Source organism: Microcaecilia unicolor, chromosome 7, assembly GCF_901765095.1.
Source record: "Microcaecilia unicolor chromosome 7, aMicUni1.1, whole genome shotgun sequence".
Classification (NCBI taxonomy): domain Eukaryota; kingdom Metazoa; phylum Chordata; class Amphibia; order Gymnophiona; family Siphonopidae; genus Microcaecilia; species Microcaecilia unicolor.
Genome location: NC_044037.1, coordinates 159,205,068 through 159,226,666, shown reverse-complemented (window position 1 = coordinate 159,226,666; position 21,599 = coordinate 159,205,068). Strand labels below are relative to the sequence as shown.

Below are 21,599 nucleotides of genomic sequence, written 5' to 3'. Positions count from 1 at the left end.
AATGTTTTCACTTATATACACTGTCAGCTAGCACATTTGCTTATTTCCGATCTGAGGAAGAAGGGCGACCTTCGAAAGCTAATCAAGAAATGTATTAAGTTATGTCAAATAAAAAAGGTATCATCTTATTTTCTTTTCCATGTTTTATTTTGTTTGATTTCTATTGATAACCTTAAGAGTGGACTAACACGGCTACCACACTCCTCTACTTGTAAAGAGGAATGCAAAGCAGCAGTTTGATCCCAAAGTGACTCTAATGTCACCACGGCAGGTTTTTTAACACATTCCGCTTGAAAAACCAGAGGGAGGGCATTAGCAATTTGCCTCAGTGTACTCACAGTCTGCTCTTCCACCGGTTCAGCCCTCGATGTTAACACTGCTGAAGAGAGGCTCCCTCCGCTCCTCTATGGGAAACTGTGACACAGGACTTTCTCCAGCTTCCAACCCTCTTGGTTGCGGGGGAGCCGTGCGCGTGACAGGGCTGAAAGAAACCCCGTCTACACTGTCGGCCAGCTCATTAGTTCCGGCTCCGATAGCAGGGGAAGATGTTTGACTCGGGCCAGAGACCACACCAAATTGCTCGAGCGTCGGCTGCTGTAGAAGGTGGGTTCCACTCGGAGTTGAGGGATTAACCCGAGTTTTCCCTCTCCTTTTCCCCATAGTGATAGGAAATCAAAGCCCTCTCGCAGCGTTCTGAAAGAGCAAGTTGAGCACTTCTGGTACAACAGCTCTCTAGGCGGCCATCTTGGGTCTGAATTGAGGGACCTTGTGATTGACTTGAGCGGTGAAGAGATCCATTAAGGGGGTGCCCCACACTTGAAAGATCTCACATACCACTCGGGAATTGAGTGACCACTCGTGAGGTTACATGATCCTGCTCAATCTGTCGGCCATACTGTTGTTTAAGCCTGCCAGATACGTGGCTTGAAGAAACATGCCGTTCCAGCGAGCCCAAAGCCACATTCTGACGGCCTCCTGACACAGGGGGCGAGATCCGGTGCCCCCCTGCTTGTTGATGTAGGACATGGCAACCTGATTGTCCGTCTGAATTTGAATAATTTGATGAGACAGCCGATCTCTGAAGGCCTTTAGAGCGTTCCAGACCGCTCGTAACTCCAGTAGATTGATCTGTAGACCTTGTTCCGGGAGGGACCAACTCCCTTGGGTGTGAAGCCCATCTACATGAGCTCCCCACCCCAGGAGAGACGCATCCGTCATCAGCACCTTTTGTGGCTGAGGAATTTGGAAAGGACATCCCAGAGTCAAATTGGACCGAATTGTCCACCAATGGAGGGACTGAAGAAAACCCGTGGACAGCAGGATTACGTCCTCCAGGTCCCCAGCAGCTTGGTACCACTGAGCAGCTAGGGTCCATTGAGCAGATCTCATGTGGAGGCGGGCCATGGGAGTCACATGCACTGTGGAGGCCATGTGGCCGAGCAATCTCAACATCTGCCAAGGTATGATCTGCTGGGATGCTCGTACCCAGGAAACAAGGGACAGAAGATTGTCGGCCCTCGCTTCCGGAAGGTAGGCACGAGCTGTCTGAGAATCCAGCAGAGCCCCTATGAATTCAAATTTCTGAACAGGAAGAAGGTGGGACTTTGGATAATTTATCACAAACCCTAGTAGCTCCAGGAGTCGAATAGTCTGCATGGACTGTAGAGCTCCTGCCTCGGAGGTGTTCTTCACCAGCCAATCGTCGAGGTAAGGGAACACGTGCACTCCCAGTCTGCGTAGAGACGCTGCTACTACAGCCAGGCACTTTGTGAACACCCTGGGCGCGGAGGCGAGACCAAAGGGTAGCACACAATACTGAAAGTGCCGTGTTCCCAGATGAAATCGAAGATACTGTCTGTGGGCTGGCAGTATCGGGATATAAGTGTAAGCATCCTTTAAGTCCAGAGAGCATAGCCAATTGTTTTCCTGAATCATGGGAAGAAGGGTGCCCAGGGAAAGCATCCTGAACTTTTCTCGGACCAGATTTTTGTTCAGGGCCCTTAGTTCTAGGATGGGACGCATCCCCCCTGTTTTCTTTTCCACAAGGAAGTACCTGGAATAGAATCCCAGCCCTTCTTGCCCGGGTGGCACGGGCTCGACCGCATTGGCGCTGAGAAGGGCGGAGAGTTCCTCTGCAAGTACCTGCTTGTGCTGTAAGCTGAAGGATTGAGCTCCTGGTGGGCAATTTGGAGGCTTGGAAACCAAATTGAGGGAGTATCCCAGCCGGACTATTTGGGGAACCCACTGATCGGAGGTTATGAGAGGCCACCTTTGGTGAAAAAAATTTAACCTCCCCTGACCAGCAGATCGTCCGGCACAGACACTTTGATTTCGGCTATGCTCTGCTGGAGCCAGTCAAAAGCCCGTCCCTTGCTTTTGCTGGGGAGCCGCAGGGGCCTGCTGAGTCGCACGCTGTTGACGAGAACGAGCGCGCTGGGGCTTGGCCCGGGCAGCAGGCTAGCGAGATGGAGGATTGTACCTACGCCTATTAGAAGAATATGTAACAGTCCTTCTTCCGCCATAAAAACGTCTACCAGTTGAGGTAGATGCTGAAGGCGCCCAGCGGGAGAATTTGTCGAATGCGGTGTCCTGCTGGTGGAGCTGTTCTACCACCTGTTCGACCTTTTCACCAAAAATATTATCCCCCCGGCAAGGAGAATTCGCAATCCACTGCTGGAGCCTATTCTCCAGGTCGGAGGCACGCAGCCATGAGAGTCTGCGCATCACCACACCTTGAGCAGCGGCCCTGGACGCGACATCAAAAGTATCGTAAACACCCCTGGCAGGAATTTACGACACGCCTTCAGCTGCCTGACCACCTGCTGAAAAGGCTTGGCATGCTCAGAAGGGAGCTTATTCACCAAGTCCGCCAACTGCCGCACATTGTTCCGCATATGCATGCTCGTGTAGAGCTGGTAAGACTGGATTTTGGCTACGAGCATTGAGGAATGGTAGTCCTTCCTCCCAAAAGAATCCAAGGTTTTAGAGTCTCTGCCCGGGGGCGCCGAAGCATACTCTGTAGAACTCTTGACCTTCTTAAGGGCCAGATCCACAACCCCAGAGTCGTGAGGCAACTGAGTCCGCATCAACTCAGGGTCCCCATGGATCCGATACTGGGACTCAATCTTCTTGGGAATATGGGGATTAGTTAGCGGCTTTGCCCAGTTCTCCAGCAGTGTCTTCTTGAAGACATGATGCATAGGTACTGTGGACGATTCCTTAGGTGGCAAAGGATAGTCCAAAAGCTCAAACATTTCAGCTCTTGGCTCATCCTCCGTAACCACAGGGAAGGGAATTGCCGTAGACATTTCCCGGACAAAGGCCGCAAAAGATAGACTCTCAGGAAGAGAAAGCTGTCTTTCAGGGGAGGGACTGGGATCAGAAGGAAGACCGTCAGACTGAGAAATATCTGACGTCTTCCTCTGCCTCCCATGAGGCCTCACCATCGGTGTCGGACACTAGTTCATGAACCTCTGTCTGAAGCCGTGCCCGCCTCGACTCCGTAGACAGATGGCCACGGTGGGAACGTCGAGAAGTAGACTCCCGCATCGGCGGCGATGAAGCTCCCTCCATCGACGTCGTCGGAGAGTCTGCTTGGGAGGCAGCCGACGCGGGCACTGCAAGCGGTACCGGCACCGAAGACCTCACGACGGGCAAGGGGCCAGCCGTCGCCTCACTCGATGGCACCGGTGGCGGAAGCACCCCCGGTACCGGAGGAGAAGGGCGCAACAGCTCCTCCAGGATCCCTGGAAGGATGGCCCTGAGGCTCTCGCTTAGAGTGGCTGTCGAGGAAGGCTGGGAGTCCGGTACAGGCGATGAACTGAGAATCTGCTCGGGGCGCGGAGGCGGTACCGGGCTGTCTAGGGTAGAGCGCATCGACACCTCCTGAATGGAGGGTGAGCGGTCCTCCTGGCATCGATGCCTAGTGGGTGCCGACTCCCTCGGCGACCCAGAGCTCTCGGTACCACGACAGGAAGGTGACCGGTGCCGATGCTTCTTTGTCTTCATACGAAGCATGTCACCGGAACCTCCCAGTACCGACGAGGAGGACGTCGAATCCAAGCGACTCTTCCTCGGGGCTGTACCGCAGGAGCCCTCGAGGCAGGGGGAGACCTACTCGAGGGCTCACCGCCACCAGCAGGGGAATGGACAGCCCTCACCTGCACTCCGGACGAAGAGGCACCCTCCGATGACATCAGTACCAATGATGATCTCGGTACCGTAGATGCTGGAGCACCGGTCAATGACCTCGGTACCGCCGACGTCGATGCACCAGCCGATGACCTCGACACTGAGACCGTCGAAACACCAGGCAAGGCCCCAAACAGAACGTTCCACTGGGCCAATCTCGCCGCCTGAGTTCTCTTTTTCAACAAACAACAGAGAGTACAGGCCTGAGGATGGTGTCCAGCCCCCAGACACTGAAGGCACGAAGCGTGCCTATCAGTGAGCGAGAGAGCCCGGTTGCACTGGGTGCACTTTTTGAAGCCACTGGGAGGCTTCGATGACATGGGCGGAAAAGTCACGCCAGCAAAATCAAAATTCGCAATGATGGCAAAGGCACCAAAAATAAAAAGGGAGAAAACCCATATGGGTAGCCAACAGGGCCGCTATCGAAAGCGAAAGGAAACTTGTACGGGAAAAACAACTCGAAAATAAAGGAAAGTTTTCTTTCTTTTTTTTTTTTGTAAGAACACGCGAACTAGAAAATAAAGAAGACTTCCGAAACGGAAGGACGCAAGAAAAGCGCGAGGGTCTCCTAAGGGCACAGAACGACGGTAAACACAGCCGTCCAGAGCGCAGAAAAAAGAAGACTGACGAACACGAGCGAGTTCAGGCGGGAAGACGGTCACGCATGCACGGTGTGCGTGAGCACACGAGGGCTAGCAAACATCTTTGCTAGAGAAGATCTCCAATTGCAGGGGCTGCCGCGGACGTCACCCATCAGTGAGAACAAGCAGCCTGCTTGTCCTCGGAGAAATTAAGAATACAATATCAGAATACACTTAGCAGTAGTATAGTTCAGGTCCAGCACATGGAATCAAAGGTTGCCCAAAGGTCTCGTTTCTTTATAGATACAGCTTGAATGTAATTAGGCTTAATATAAGTAATAGCTTTTTACCCTACTGATACCATTATATTAATAGAGCTGTACCAAATAGCTTATTTTACTATTGAGCTGAATATGAATAATGGACATTGAGCTTTAACGTCATAAATAAGCAACTTACAAAAGAAGAAAAATGAAATCAGAGATCAAGTGTTTATTTTAGTAGGTTATAGCACATTAGAGCCCCGGATTATTCATATTCAAATTTAAATCACTATTCATCTGAATATGAATAATGTATTCGGGCCAAATCAAATCGAAATCAAATATTTTGTACTGTCCTATATGTTAAACTAAATAGGCATTTTTCCACATTATTTGTTTTTCCAGACAATCAGAACATCGAGCTGAATGCGCGGTTATTGCACTATATAGTCCTCTGCCTGGAACTTGAAAACCCAGCCTTCATTAAACCCATAAATATTGCCCTGGGAAAGCCACCTCCAGCTTCCACCACTACTCACCCAGGAGTGCAGCAAGCACTGCACAGTCTCTTGGGAACGACAAGCATGTTTCAGCAGAATGTACAGCTGCCCAACAATTACTACACTGGTAACTACCACTTAACAATGTGCCTTTTATATCTTACTAGTGGAACCATGCCCATTTCATCAACAATGAAACGGGCCCTAGGAAGGCTGTCATGTAAGCTTTTTTTTTTTTTTCTCTCTCTTCTCTCCCCTCCATGTCCAGCGATTCTCCTCTTCCCTGCCCTCCCGTGTCCCGCGATTCTCTCCTCTACTGTCCTCCCATCCCATCCATGTCCATCAATTCTCCTCTGCCCTGCCCTCCCCTTCACTTCCTCCCTCCATCCCCTCGATGTCCCGCAATTCTCTCCTCCCCTCGATTTGTACCTGAACGTTCTCTGGCTGGCTGGCGCTGGCTTCCATTCCATTCGTACCATCCCTCCTGACGTCAGCTCACCTCCAGCGTTCCCTTCCCTCTCATGGTTCCGCCCTCTGATGTCATTACGTCTTGATGCGAGGGTGGAACAGTGAGGGGGAATGGAACGCTGGAGGCTGGCTGACGTCAGGAGATGTTACGAACCCAGGCAACCAGACATGGAACGTTGGAGGTGCAAATTATTATATAGGATTTATTTTACAGCAGATGGAACTGTTCAAGAAAGTGAAAGAGATAAGGTCTGTAACTGTATCATTCCTTTAATTTGCATAAGCAGTCTACTTGTGGTTGGTCTCTCTGGTTGATGGGCTGATGATCAGAACCAAACGCAGGTGCTAGAGGCTGTTAGCGCCATACTAGCGCCTGTGTTTGCTACCGCCCCATGATCAGAGCCCCTGAGCGTTCTGAACGCAACTAGCATGCAAATGCATGCAAAACAGGGCTCTTAGTACAAGTAGCATACAAATGCATGCTAAACCTATTCCTCCGCAATGATCAGCAACCAGTGAGCCAAACATTGGCCCGCTGGCCATAGCAAACCCTACACCAGCTCAGAGCTGGCATTAGGGTTTGAAGACCATTGGGGAGGAATGGTGAGCCCTGTCCAGCATACATTTGCATGCTAGTATGCTCCCCATTCCCCCCAATGCAGCAGCCCATGCCTCCCAACCACCCCCGCACCCAGCGACACGGGGGCTGGAGGTCCGGTGGACCTCCAGTCCCCAGCCCCCCACCCCCACCCGACAGGTTTGGGGGGCTGGAGATCCGGTGGGTCTCCAGCCCCCCCCCCCCCCCCGGCATCCCCTCCTATGAATAGAGCTCTGGTGGCCCAGTGGGCCACGAGTCAATTCACTCCCCACCCAACCCCTGGTGGTCTTGGCGGCCCTTCCCCACCCCCCTACCTGGGCAGGGCTGGACGCCACCATTTTCGATGCAGCGCCAATGGAAGAGGAGAGAGAACTCTCAAGAGCATGGAAGGGCGTTTTAGTGCAGCAGGTACCACCTGTGACCTAGCTGAAAACAAGGCTTTGGGCCTTTCTTGTCACATAATTGATTTTCCTAAGGGAGGAAAATGGCCAATTGAAGAAAAAGAGTTCACTTTTAAAATATATTTCTCTGAGGACAAGCAGGCCGCGTTATTCCCACACAAGGGTGACGTTATCTGACAGAGCCCCAGTGCGGATGCTGAATTGCTAGCACTATAGAAAGTTCTAGCAGCGTTCCACCACGCATGGGCTGGTGCCTTCCCACCTGATGCTCGCGTGGGTCCCTCAGTCTTTTTTTTTTTTTTCCACGGAGTTGAGAGGACGCGTTTGCGTAGCCTTCTCCTCCTCACACTGTGCTTTTTGAAGTATTTTTCACTATCACGAGTGCCTTCCCTTGCGCATAATCATCTTTTATTTACCTTCTTCTGTTTTCCCTTCCTCATGTTTTTCTCCAGTTTTTTAAGCTTTTTTGGGTTTTCTTTCTTTTTTGCGAGAGGCTGAGTGATAAGGCCGCAGCCCCAACATCAGTTTGAACTCTCCTCTTTTTTAATTGTTCAAGATTGAGGGGTTTAATTTAGACAAAAAAAAATTTTCGATGTCCCAGAAGGCTCCCAATGGCTTTATGTGGTGCGCTAAATGCTGCTGCCGCCGCTGCCTTATTTCTCTCACAAACCCGCACAACTGGTGCGTTAGGTGCCTTGGGCCAAATTATGACCCCTCAATTTGTGATCTTTGTCTTCATATGCAGGCCAGGACACAGAGAGCGTGATTGGTTTAGCAGGAGAAGCTTTTTGGCTCTTCAAAGGCCAGACCATCGTCTTCAACACCAGTGGCATCAACCTCGATGGCTGCTCCAACACTGGTAACCACTGGGAGTGCACTGGCATCGGGTGGATCTCCACTTGTCTTGACACTTGGCACTGTTAGCTGGCCCCGGGACCGGTCAGCATTGGACTCGACACTGGGGAGACACTTGGATTTGTCAGCATCGGGGGATCAAAACTCTATGCATCAGGGGAAGCCCAAGAAGCATAAGCATTGGTCCTCATAGATGCATGCCAGGAGCACTGGGGCATCAGACTCTTTGGTACCCAAGAAGCGCCAGCATCGAGAGGAGCGCTCCTTCTCCTTGGAAGAGGTGTTGGTGCACCAGTTATCGAGTAGCCAGGTCCCCATCACCAGTTCGGCACTGATAACTTCACAGGCTGCCTCCATACTGACTCCCATGCCTTTGCCAGTGCCCACCCTCGATGAGTGGTTCGGAACATATTCCGAGAAGAGCTGGCGCAGTTGCTGCAGGGCGCGCTCACATTGGCATCAAGGGTGCTTGCACCTTCAGCAGAGCAGCCCCAGCCCCTTTCCGAGGCTCCACCGATGCCGGTGCTCAGATCATTGATATCAGTACCTTACAGGGTGCCGGAGCTGAGGCCTGACCAGGCAGTACCCCCTCTGACATCGGGGGAGGAAGCTTCCCCAGAGTCTGAGAGAAGGGGCTGCACCTCGACGCTCCTCGGAGCATGGATGTCATTCCACTAGATTGAGGCTGGTGCAGACCCAGTCTCCTGATCCTGAAGAGGAAGATTCTGACTGGGACCTTTTATGTGAATCAGATACAGATCCACATTACTTCTCAGAGGAGGAGTCATGTTACTGTCCAGGTCAGTTCCCAGTGCTACTGTCCAGTTCAAACCCTGTCTTGTGTTACTGACCACTATGATTTCACAGCCAGTTAAACCTCCTCCTCCTCCCCCAGTAGAAAACGTTACTACTAGACTCTCAGTTCTTAGGCAAATATTCTTTATTGCAGTTCTCCCAATACACAAAGAGAATCCAATATACAATTCAGCTGCCTGTAAGAACTGTGCCTATTGCAACATGGAGTCTGTACCCAGCCTCCTCAGAGGCAAGGAGAGGCCAGATCTAAGCACTGCTGAGAGGCAAAGCTTTAAATTCAAACAGGTTGAAACAAGTAGAAAATGTCTTTTACAGCAACCTAAGGAAGAAGCCTCTGAGAGACTTGGGAAGGGACTTGCTCTAAGGAAAGAACCTAAAGGAGAGAGAGAGGAGAAAGAGAAGGTAAAAAACCTTGATGGAACCATAGTGAAACTAAGAAAGGTCAGTTCTCAGAAAAGTTGGTAGCACATGGCATGCAAGGCACAGACTGTCACATCCCTCGCTAACTCCGTCTGTGCTCACCTAGAGGCCGGCCCGCGGTCATGGCCGGCCTTGACCCCGTCGCCGGGCGATGTGCCTGCTCCTCGCCCCGATGGCCGGCCATTCCGGTCTCGGGGCGATACCGGCCAAGATCGAGGGCCGGCCGCCGCCGAGACTGCGGCCGAAGACCGGCCTACTGTGACTTCCTGTTCTTCATCGCCGGCTATGGAATCCACGCTTGCACCGGCAGGGAAGATGGCGCCGGGAACCTGGAGCCAGCGTCTCTTCCGCCTAGTGAACGCGGGAACCAAGACCCCGCCCTGGAGGACCCTGATTGGGTGGTTGGAACCAAGGCTCCGCCTGAAGACCGGCCTTGAACCACTCCAAAGGGTTCCTGGAGGGAGATCCTCCGAAGTCTCCACCCCTGTCAGCTGAGGCTCGCTTGCTGATCACTGGTAGTATTTAAGGCATAGCCTCCTGCAGGCATATTGCTTCGGCTTCTGTTTCGTGAGGCTCCAGCCTAGTGGTGATTCCTGGACTACTTTGCTTGTCGCCTGCTTTGACCTCCTGCCTGTCCCTGGACTACTCTGCTCGCCGCCTGCCTTGACCTCCTGCCTGTCCCTGGACTACTCTGCTCGCCACCTGCCTTGACCTCCTGCCTGTCCCTGGACTACTCTGCTCGCCGCCTGCCTTGACCTCCTGCCTGTCCCTGGACTATGCTGCTCACCTTGCCTGCCCCTCTCCCCTGCTGGGGTTGGGTGGCTGGTCCCCTGGTGTCCGGTCAGTCCGTCCACCCCCGCGGTTCCGGAAGTCCCGTTGGCCACCTGCAGCTGGGGGCTCAACCCCTGGTGAACGGTGGTCGCCGCGGGTGAAGTCTCGGGGTGCTCGGCTGTCCTTTGGGGGAATCTTGAGGCATTCCTTACGCTCTCCTGGGGGACCCAAGGGCTCACGACTCATCAGTCAGGACACAGACTGACTGAGCCTCTCAAACATAGCCTGCAGAGCAAAAAAAGAGGGCTGGCCCTAGCCCAGAGCCAGTAACCAATAGGAACAGGCTTACAAGGAGCCAATCACAGACTACTACAGCTATAGACAGGGGGAGGGGAAGCCCCAGCAAACAGTGCCATCCACACAAACAGCATTCCCATTAAATATATAAAACAATGCCCTCTGCCCCCATGAATATGGGGGAGCACAATATGGAATACCATCTGATCCCTCACCACCTCAGGAGAGATGGAAATCTCCTCCAGAAGCGCTCTCTTCCACTGGTTTTGTCAGGGAGATGGCTGTGGCCATCCCATTTAAGTTGGAGATGGAGGAGGAGCCCAGGACAGAGATGTTATCTGTCTTGGGCAGTAAGTCTCCTCCTAAGGAAGGGAGCACTGTGCCATTGCACCATATCCTTAAGGATGTACTGATGAAGAATTGGGAATCTCTCCTCTCGGTGCAGGTAGCACCTAAGAAGGTGGATATGCAGTATCACATCCGGAAGGCTCCCAGATTCGAGAAGGCCCAGTTGCCTCATCACTCTCTGGTAGTCAAATCTGCTCTCAAATGACCTAAGAGCTCTCGGTTGGATGCCTCGGAAACCCGGGGCAAGAGGCCAGAACCTTTTCAGGCCTCTGTGCTCGTTGCCCGCATCCAGTACTACCAGCTCTACATGAGCCTTTACTTGGAGTCTCTAGTTAATAGTATGCTTTGTCTAGTGGATTCTCTCCCTGCAGAGCAGGCCACCAAGCTTCGCCAGTTGGCCAATAAGCAGATGGAGTGTCGGCATTATTTGGCCAAGGATGCTTACAACACCTTTAATATTGCGTCCAGACTCTCTGGAATGGGTGTGAGGATGTGCAGACTCTCATGGCTGCATGTTTCTGACAGCAGGCTGTTCAGGAGAGGTTGGCCGACGTGCTCTGCCAAGGGGACAACTTACTTGGAGAGAAAGTGGAAGAGGTTGCTGACCTCATTAAAAAGCATACTGATACTATCCATACTCTCTCTCTCAGCAACCTCCATTTGCATCTTCAACAAGAAGATTTTTGACTGGGCAGAGGTGCAGGTCCTACTACTGTCAAAGGCATAGGTATCAGTCTTCTGCTCGGTCTACTCAGATGACTCAGGGCCCCCAGCCAAGGCCTCGCCAGCCCGGTCCCCAGAAATCCCAGCCAGGTTCCCAGTCAAAGCAGGGCATGGGCTTTTGACTGGCTCCAGCAGAGCATAGTTGCATAAAGAGTATCTGTTCCGGACGACCTATCGGTATGAGGGAGACTCACTTTTTACCACAAGGAGCCAAACACAGAACACTGCAGCTATAGACGGGGAGGGGAAGCCCCAGCAAACAGTGCGTCCACAGAAACAACATTCCCATTAAATATATACAACAATGCCCTCTGCCCCCATATAGCACAATATAGTGGAATTAGAAAAGGTACAGAGAACGGCGACGAAAATGATAAAGGGGGTTGGACAACTTCCATATGAGGAAAGGCTGAAGTGGCTAGGGCTCTTCAGCTTGGAGGAAAGACGGCTGAGAGAGATATGATAAAGGTCTATAAAATAATGAGTGGAGTGGAACAGGTAGACGTGAATCGTTTTACTCTTTCCAAAAATACTACGTCTAGGGGGCATGCGATGAAGCTACAAAGTAGTAAATTTAAAATGAGTTGGAGAAAATGTTTCTTCACTCAACATGTAATTAAACTCTGGAATTCGTTACCACAGAATGTGGTAAAGGCGGTTAGCTTATTGGGGTTTAAAAAAGGTTTGGACGATGTTCTAAACAAAAAGTCCATAGACCATTATTAAAATGACTTGGGGAAAATCCACTGCTTATTTCTGGGATATGCAGCATAAAATGTGTTGAACTTTTTTGGGATCTTGCCAGGTATTTGTGACCTGGATTGGCCACTGTTGGAAACAAGATGCTGGGCTTGATGGACGTTTGGTCTGTCCCAGTGTGGCAATACTTATGCACCACAGATGGCCCTTATAACCTCTGACCAGTGACTTCCAAATTGCCCACTGAGAGTGTCTTACATTAGCTCTCAGCATAAGCAAGCACTTTTACAGGAAATCTCTGCCCTTGTGCAGGCCCACATGGTCGAATCTGTACCACCAGGAGAGGAGGGACAGGGATTCTATTCCAGGTACTTTCTTGTGATCAAGAAAATGGGGGGAGTCTGACCCATCCTAGACCTAAGGGCTCTGAACAAACTTCTGGAGAAAGAAAAGTTCAGGATGAATTCCATGGGCACCCTACTTCCTCTCATTCAAGCAAATGATTAGCTATGCTCTCTGGACTTAAAGAATACCTATACTTCCCAGTCACAGGAAGTATCTCAGATTTCGAGTGAGGAAACTTCACTTCCAGTGCCATGTTCTGCCATTTGGTATAGCGCCTGCCCCAAAGTTTCACCAAGTGCCTGACGTTAGTTGCAGCATATCTATGCAGACTTGAAGTGTATGTGTTTCCCTACCTGGACGATTGCTCAGGAGGGGGCAAACGAGACAATGTAATTGACTATTTTGTCATAAATTATCCCAAGTCCCATCTCATTCCAATATGACAATTGGAGTACATAGGAGCCCTGCTAGACAGCGCAGGCTCTGGCGTTCCTTCCTTTAGCTAGAGCTGATACGTTGGTACTGTTTGCCTTGCATGTCCACAGCAGCCAGCAGGTCTCAGTTTGGCAAATGTTGAGAATGATGGGGCAAATTGCCTCCACAATGCACGTTACTCCTGTGGTATGGCTCCATTTGAGAGCGGCCCAGTGGACCTTAGCTTCCCAGTGTTCTCAAGCCATGGGGAATCTAACAGATGTCATTCACCTCCCGCTGGAGTTCACTCATGCCCTTCTCTGGTGGACGATTCAGTTCAGTTTGACTCTGGGACTTCCATTTCAAATTCCACTGCAGCAAAAGGTGTTCCATATCATCAAGCTGATCAATCCATAGACTGGTGGGTTGTGTCCATCTACCAGCAGGTGGAGATAGAGAGCAAACTTTTGCCTCCCTATATGTGGTCATGTGCTGCCGGAAACTCCTCAGTATGTTCTCTATCTCAGCAGGTGGTGGTCACACACAGCAGCAGCTCTGGCTAGGCCTCCAAGCCTAATTCTTAGGTTTTGTTGAGTGCCTGGGGTTGAGGGCTCTTTTGAGCAAGTGCAAACCTGGTGGTGCCAGGTCCCTCCTTTTCTCCCCCCTCCCGCTGGCTCCGTTAAAAAAAAAAAAAAAAAATTTTTGAACGTCCTTAAAGGCGTTTATTTCGACGTTTATTTAAACGTTCATTGCAGCTACTCACTGGGACACCAGTTCGTTACAGCTCGGAGCGGACAGCAGGTAATTTTTACCTTTTTATAGCGGGCAGGGGGTTCCCCGATTCTTCTCCTCGTGGCATATGGCGTCGGAGGGCGAGGGCGCAAAGGGTCGCTCCCCGGATCGCTTGAGCGCTTCTAGAGGGGATGCGGGGGTCTTACAGCCTGATTCGCCCTTGTTGGGTGACAGTTTCGTGACCGATGAATGTCCCGGTCCTTCCTCCGGCGTGGCGGTTTTTCCCGCCATAAACGCCCATCCCCCGCTCCTCGCCTCCGCCATCTTGGCCGGCCACGCGGCTCGGACGGCTTCTTCGTGGGCCGCCCTTGAGGTTGGAGACATTAATGCCATGAACGCCCTTAATTTGGGCGACGGCACAAAAGCGGCTAAAGTTAAGCGCCGTTCTTCCCGCGCGGCTCCTTCGCGGAGTGTCGCGCCGGACGCCATTTTGGATGCGCAGCATGTCTCTCCCCCGCTCTTGCGAGCGCCGGTTGAGGGTGCGTCTAGGGCTGTTGCCCAGGCTGCGGAAGTGCACAGTCTGGGGGGTTTCTCCCCCGAGTTTATTTTGCTGCTGCATCAGGCTTTCCTCATGCAAAACGCTGCCCCTGCTCCCTCGTCTGGTAAAGAGGTTGAGGTTCCCAGAGGTAAACGCCCTCGGGTTGATTCCCAGGCCTTGGAGGACTTTGTCTCCTCCGATGTAGATGAGGGCAGCGTGTCTGAGGTCTCCCAACGGTCCTTTGCGGATTCCTTGGAGGAGACGGATCCCCGCTCGGATGGAGCGGATGACCCCTCTGCAGCGCGGCTTTTTAGCCCAGAGGATTTGCCCAACCTGTTGTTACAGGCCATGGACACTTTGAAGATTTCCTCTCCGGAGGACGTCTCTCCCTCAGCCCCTGTTGGCTCTGCCATTATGCTGGGGACAAAGCGCCCGCCTAGAACCTTCCACGTGCATGATGCCATGCACTCCTTAATTTCGGCTCAATGGGATGTCCCGGAAGCGAGCCTTAAAGTGGCTAGGGCTATGTCCCGCCTCTATCCTTTGGCTGTGAGTGAACGTGAGGCCTATCTGTGGCCTACCGTGGATTCTTTAATCACTGTGGTGACTAAGAAAACGGCGTTGCCGGTGGAAGGTGGCACGGCCCTAAAGGACGCCCAAGACAGAAGATTGGAGGCGGCCTTAAGGTCGTCCTTTGAGGCGGCTGCTTTAAGTTTGCAGGCCTCAGTTTGCGGCTCCTATGTGGCCAGGGCGTGCCTGACTATGGTGCAGCGGGCTTCCCCCTCGGATCATTCCTTGAGGGCTGATTGGCCGGCCCTGGAATCGGGCTTAGCCTATTTGGCAGACTTGCTGTATGATGTCTTGAGGGCCTCAGCTAAAGGCATGGCTCAGACAATCTCTGCGCGGCGGTGGCTTTGGCTGAAACATTGGTCTGCTGACCACGCCTCTAAATCCCGCCTGGCTAGATTGCCTTTTAAAGGCAAGCTGCTCTTTGGGGTCGAGCTGGACAAAATCGTGACCGATCTCGGCACGTCTAAGGGCAAGAAATTACCAGAGGTCAGGGCTCGGGCTAGTACTCGTCCCGGTACCTCCAGAGGACGGTTGCAGGAAGCCCGTCGGTACCGCCCGGGCAAGTCGGGTTCCTCTGCCCCCTCTTCCTTTAAGAGGAATTTCTCCCCCAAGCAGCATTCCTTTCGCAGAGACCGCCGTCCCGGAGGTGCTTCCTCCGGTCCTCCCCCAGGGTCTCGTACCCAATGACGGGGCCTTGGTCCACGCCCCAGTGCAGATTGGAGGACGGCTGTCCTCGTTTCTGGGCGAGTGGACCACAATAACTTCAGACGCGTGGGTGCTGGAAGTCATCAGAGACGGCTACAAGCTAGAGTTCTGCCGACCCTTAAAATACGGGTTTGTACTCTCTCCCTGCAAGTCTCCGGTCAAAGCTGTGGCAGTGCAGCAGACCTTGGACAATCTGATCCGCCTGGGCGCGGTCGTTCCGGTGCCAGAAAGTCAGCTTGGCAAGGGACGTTACTCCATTTACTTTGTGGTACCAAAGAAAGGAGGTTCTGTCCGGCCTATTCTCGACCTCAAAGGGGTCAATCGGGCCTTGAAAGTGCGGCACTTTCGCATGGAGACTCTCCGCTCTGTTATAGCGGCAGTGAAGGCAGGAGAGTTCTTGGCTTCCTTGGACATCAAGGAAGCGTACCTGCATATTCCCATCTGGCCTCCTCATCAACGCTTTCTGCGTTTTGCAGTCCTGGGACGACACTTCCAGTTCAGAGCCCTCCCATTCGGGTTGGCTACTGCTCCGCGGACCTTTTCCAAAGTAATGGTGGTCATCGCGGCCTTCCTACGAAAGGAAGGGGTACAAGTCCATCCTTATCTGGACGACTGGTTGATCCGAGCCCCCTCTTATGCAGAGTGCGGCAAAGCTGTGGACCGGGTAGTTGCTCTTTTGAGCTCCCTGGGATGGATCATCAACTGGGAGAAAAGCCAGCTGCGCCCGACTCAGTCCCTGGAGTACCTGGGAGTTCGATTCGACACCCAAGTGGGCAGAGTGTTCCTGCCAGACAATCGGATTGTCAAACTTCAGGCTCAGGTGGACCAGTTCCTGGGAGCCTCTCCTCTTCGGGCTTGGGACTATGTGCAGCTGTTGGGCTCTATGACGGCCACGATGGAAGTAGTGCCCTGGGCCAGGGCCCATATGAGACCACTTCAACACTCCTTGCTGCAGCGCTGGACTCCGCTGTCGGAGGATTATGCTGTGCGACTTCCCTTGGACCCAGCAGTGCGCAAGGCGCTGAGCTGGTGGATGCAGACAGACAAATTGCGGGAATGCCTCTGGTGACCCCAGAGTGGATTGTCGTCACGACGGACGCCTCTTTGTCGGGCTGGGGAGCCCACTGCTTGGGAAGGACAGCGCAGGGGCTCTGGTCTCCTGCAGAGGCAAAGTGGTCTATCAACCTCCTGGAACTCAGAGCCATTCGGTTGGTGCTTTTGGAGTTCATCCCGGTACTGGTGTGGAAGCCTGTACGGGTTCTGTCGGACAATGCCACAGCTGTGGCCTATGTCAACCGCCAGGGAGGTACCAAGAGCGCCCCTCTAGCCAAGGAGGCTATGAATCTATGCCAGTGGGCGGAAGCGAACCTGGAGCAGCTGTCAGCGGCCCACATTGCCGGAGTCATGAATGTCAAGGCGGACTTTCTCAGTCGCCATACCTTGGAGCCCGGAGAGTGGCAGCTATCTGCTCAGGCGTTCTTGGACATCATGAAGCGCTGGGGCCAGCCGAGCCTAGATCTGATGGCGTCATCGGCCAATTGCCAAGTGCCGCGCTTCTTCAGCAGAGGACGGGACCCTCGATCCCTGGGAGTAGATGCCCTTCTCCAACAGTGGCCGACACAAGAGCTCCTCTATGTGTTCCCGCCCTGGCCCATGTTGGGCAGGGTGCTAGACCGGGTGGCAAAGCATCCCGGCAGGGTAATCCTGGTGGGTCCGGATTGGCCCAGGCGTCCCTGGTATGCGGACTTGATCAGGCTCTCAGTGGACGATCCTCTGCGACTGCCAGTGGAGCAGGGCCTGTTACATCAGGGTCCCGTGGTGATGGAGGATCCCTCCCCCTTTGGTCTTACGGCCTGGCTATTGAGCGGCAGCGTCTGAGGAAGAAGGGCTTCTCAGACAAGGTCATCGCCACTATGCTGAGAGCGAGGAAGCGCTCTACTTCTACTGCTTACGCCAGGGTTTGGCGTATCTTTGCAGCGTGGTGTGAAGCAGGCTCACTTTCTCCCTTCACTGCTCCAATTTCTTCAGTGTTGGCGTTCCTGCAAGAAGGTCTGGAGAAAGGCCTGTCGCTCAGTTCCCTTAAAGTCCAGGTAGCGGCTCTGGCTTGCTTCAGGGGCCGCTTGAAGGGTGCTTCCCTGGCTTCACAGCCAGATGTGGTGCGCTTTCTCAAGGGAGTTAATCACCTGCGCCCTCCTCTGCACTCAGTGGTGCCTGCGTGGAATCTCAACCTGGTGCTAAGAGCATTGCAGAAGCCGCCTTTTGAACCCTTGTCGAGGGCATCTCTGAAAGACCTGACGTTGAAAGCAGTCTTTTTGGTGGCTATCACTTCAGCCAGAAGAGTTTCCGAGCTCCAGGCGCTCTCTTGTCGAGAGCCTTTTCTGCAGTTCACTGAGGCAGGAGTGACTATTCGCACAGTGCCTTCCTTCCTGCCCAAGATTGTTTCTCGCTTCCATGTGAGTCAGCAGCTCTGTCTCCCTTCCTTTCGTAGGGAGGACTACCCAGAGGAGTACTCTGCTCTTAAATATCTGGATGTGAGACGAGTCATCATCAGATACTTGGAAGTGACCAATGAATTCCGGAAATCGGATCATCTGTTTGTCCTGTTTGCAGGTCCTCGTAAGGGTCTGCAGGCTGCTAAGCCTACAGTGGCAAGATGGGTCAAGGAAGCCATTGCAGCGGCTTATGTGGCCGCGGGGAAGGTTCCGCCTATCCAGCTGAAGGCTCACTCCACGAGAGCTCAGGCGGCCTCGATGGCAGAGGCCGAGTCCGTCTCCTTGGAAGAGATATGCAAGGCGGCAACTTGGGCTTCGGCTCATACATTCTCCAAGCATTACCGTTTGACTGTGGCTGCACGGGCGGAGGCCCAGTTTGGAGCTTCAGTGTTGAGGTCAGGGATTTCTATGTCCCGCCCTGGGTGAGTACTGCTTCGGTACATCCCACCAGTCTATGGATTGATCAGCTTGATGATATGGAAGGTAAAATTATGTATAATCATACCTGATAATTTTCTTTCCATTAATCATAGCTGATCAATCCATAGCCCCTCCCAGATATCTGTACTGTTTTTATTCTGGTTGCATTTCAGGTTCAAGTTTAGTCTTCAGTTACTTCAGAAAGACTTCGTGTTCAAGTTCTTCCTTCACTTGGATTCTTCAAGAGTTGAGACGAGTTTGTGTTACAGTGAGCTGCTGCATTCCTCTCCCCTCCGTTCTACGGGGCTGGATTGAGATTTAAATTCTGCCGGCACTCCCTCCCGCTTCGTGCGGCTGTAGGGCAGCTTTGTATCCCTCCCGCTTCGGCGGTGTTAGGGTCAGTCAGCTCCTCCCGCGGTTGCGGTTGCAGGATAAGCCAGATCCCCCCGCATCGGCGGGCATGGTGTCCCTCCCCCGCTCCGCGGGGATGAGCTGGACGGATTCCCCTCCCCCACTTGTGTGGGGATGAGCTGGGTTAATTCCCCTCCCCCGTTTCGGCGGTGGTGAGCTGGGCAGAGTGTCCCTTTGTGGGTGTAATTCTCTAAGTGCTGAGTCCTGCGGATGGAGCTTTGATATCGACATACTGAGGAGTTTCCGGCAGCACATGACCACATATAGGGAGGCAAAAGTTTGCTCTCTATCTCCACCTGCTGGTAGATGGACACAACCCACCAGTCTATGGATTGATCAGCTATGATTAATGGAAAGAAAATTATCAGGTATGATTATACATAATTTTACCTTGACAACGGATGCATCCAACCTGGGTTGGGGAGCTCATGTGGATGGGCTTCACATTCGAGGTCAGTGGTCCGCTCAGGAGACTCATCTTCAAATCAATCTCTTTGTGCTACAGGCAATTTGGAAAGCTCCAAAGGCTTTCAGAGAACGACTGTCACTTCAGTTCGCAGAGTCAGTATGCTCAAGCCCTAGTAGCTCACCCACCATTGCAACAACTTTCCAGGTCAAAAACTTCAGATGGAGACATACAGAGGCTCAGAAGTAGCTTTCATCAGCTGGGTGAGAAGTATGTTAAGATCCCATATATTATACTTTCAAACTGGACAGCAGACTGCACCTCCTTTCCCTATGCCCAGTTTGGGCAGACTCTTGAGGGACATGTCACGGCTCACAATGTCAGAGCCATGGCTGTGTTGGTTGCCTACCTGAGATCAGCCTCCATGGAGGAGATTTGCAAGGCTGCAACATGGTCTTCAGTCCACACATTCACATCCCACTACCTTTTGGATCAGGACACCCAATGCAAAAGTTGGTTCGGTCAGGCAGTTTTGCAGAATTTGTTCAGTATCTAGAATCCAACTCCACCCTCCTAGGCCCTGTTTTCTTCTGTTCCAGGCACCTGCATAACTAGTTCGTATATAGTTTCAGGTTGATTGGAGATTTAGTCTTGACATTTTGAGACTCCATTATCCTAGCTTTTTTGTTTCAGTGACTTTAGTAGCTAGGGATTCCCACATGTGGGAATAACGTGGCCTGCTTGTCCTTAGAGAAAGCAAAGATACTTACCTGTAGCTGGTGGTTTCTGAGGACAGCAGGCCGCTTATACCCTCTCACCTCCCCTAGGAATTGTTTTTCGTTGTTGTCTTTATGCTTTTTATCTGACTGAGAGACCTGCACTTGAGTATCAGGTGGGAAGGTACCAGTGCATTGTAGGCATGCTAGAGGTACTTATATATCAGAGAACATTACCAGATAGCAATCCTCTGGACTCGTGTCTAGGGGGTGTACCTCTATAGCCCGTATGACATGCTAGTTGTGCGGGAAAATGAACCATGCCACAAATGGAATATATTATTATTTATTAGTTAAAGAAAAATATATATAGTTCTGAAGCAAAGTGCCAAGCAAAATACAAAAATAACTGGCTATACAATTAGATTATCACCAAAATAAATTACCATCTGATTATCCTAATAATCCTTATAAGAACTTATTACACGTCCTATGCAAAATACAGTGATCGGCTGAATACACAGACCAGAAGTTCTGACGTAAACCTATCTGTCTCAGACAACTAAGGACTAACTATCCCCGAGACTATAGCTAATAAATCCTGCTATCTCACCTTGCCGTCTGGCACAGACTCCCAATGGTAGAGAAGCGGATTTTTCCTCTGACTCGAGCTGAAGTCTCAGTCCAGGAATCAGGTCCCAGAGTTGAATTCTGGATACAAATGGTACAGTCTTAGATAAGGCCTGATGTGATAGCTGCGCAGGCCTTGTCAGTTGGTTACAAGGCACACAGTTCACTGGTGTTAGGAAAATCAGTCTCTTGCTCTCTTTAGAGCTTTCTATCCACCTGCCAATTCTCCGGTGTTTCTCTCTCTGGTGTTCTCTTCGTCTTGTTCTCCTTCCAGCTCTCCTGTTCTCTTCTTCCTCTCAACTTTCTTCAGTCTAAACCTTCGGTATCCAATCGTCAGATGATACGTGTGGACCAATCACATACGATGACATAATGTCCAGCCAGATTCATAGTCATTAAGAAGCCTTTGTTATAGCCATGAAGCGGTTATCAATGGCATGCAAACTCCTTGTCTGATTCCATGCTTTTGGAGCCATGGGTGTTTTTCTCCTCCAAGCTTCCCAGGAGATAACAGCCAGTTTGCAACACAGAATATGTCCTTGGATTAAATAGTCTTGCAATGCTCAGCAGTAATTTTCCTTTGCAAGAAAGCTGGATTCTGATAGTTACAGATTTATTCAGGCCACAGTCTATGGAATCCATATTGTTATAAGAATGGTTCAGGCTTGTATAGGCCAAGACCAGCAAAGGTGAGATCTCAGGTAAATACCCCTACAGCATGCACAGTGGGACACTACTAGAACTTTCTATAGTTCTAATGATTCAGCATCCGCACCGGAACTCTGTCGGATGACGTTGCCCACATGTGGGAATAAGTGGCCTGCTGTCCTTGGGAGAACACCAGCTACTGGTAAGTATCTTTACTATATATCCATGTCTAGGGCACATTCTGGCTCTAACACAAGTGAGATGGAACTCACCTGCTCTGAGAATCCACAGAGAGCTGACCCCAAGATCATTGATACGTTAAGTGGTACCCCAGGCAGGTGAACCAGAGATGGAGTCCCCCTTTGAAGCAGCCAGCTAGTCAGTAATCCCCTTCTAATGATGTGGTCATACATAAACAACAACCAGACGGTAACTGAACACAGAAAAAATCCCATGAAGAAGCCACCAAAAAGGCCAGAAGTGGGACATGAAGGACAGCTAGACAGACCACTGGTTCAACCAATCCAATTTATTCTTAAAAACATATATAAAGACTCAATACGGCAACCTTGTGTCTGCATACACGATGCCTGCTTCAGGAGTCGACAAGCAAAAAAAAATTATTATATGCTATCACATTT

The 21,599-nt window shown here is 51.6% G+C and overlaps 1 protein-coding gene across 2 annotated transcripts in view; it reads left to right on the top strand.

Annotated features, from left to right (window-relative positions):
* FASTKD2 (FAST kinase domains 2) overlaps positions 1-21,599 on the top strand; it is a 211,549-nt gene that overhangs the window by 181,599 nt on the left and 8,351 nt on the right. Inside the window, exon 9 of one of the 2 annotated variants that reach the window (XM_030209829.1) lies at positions 5,441-5,662. The exons of the other annotated variant lie outside the window; for it this stretch is intronic. Within the exon in view, the coding sequence (XP_030065689.1) occupies positions 5,441-5,662 (222 nt within the window). The remainder of the gene's footprint in view (positions 1-5,440; positions 5,663-21,599) is intronic. 2 annotated transcript variants of the gene reach the window in all.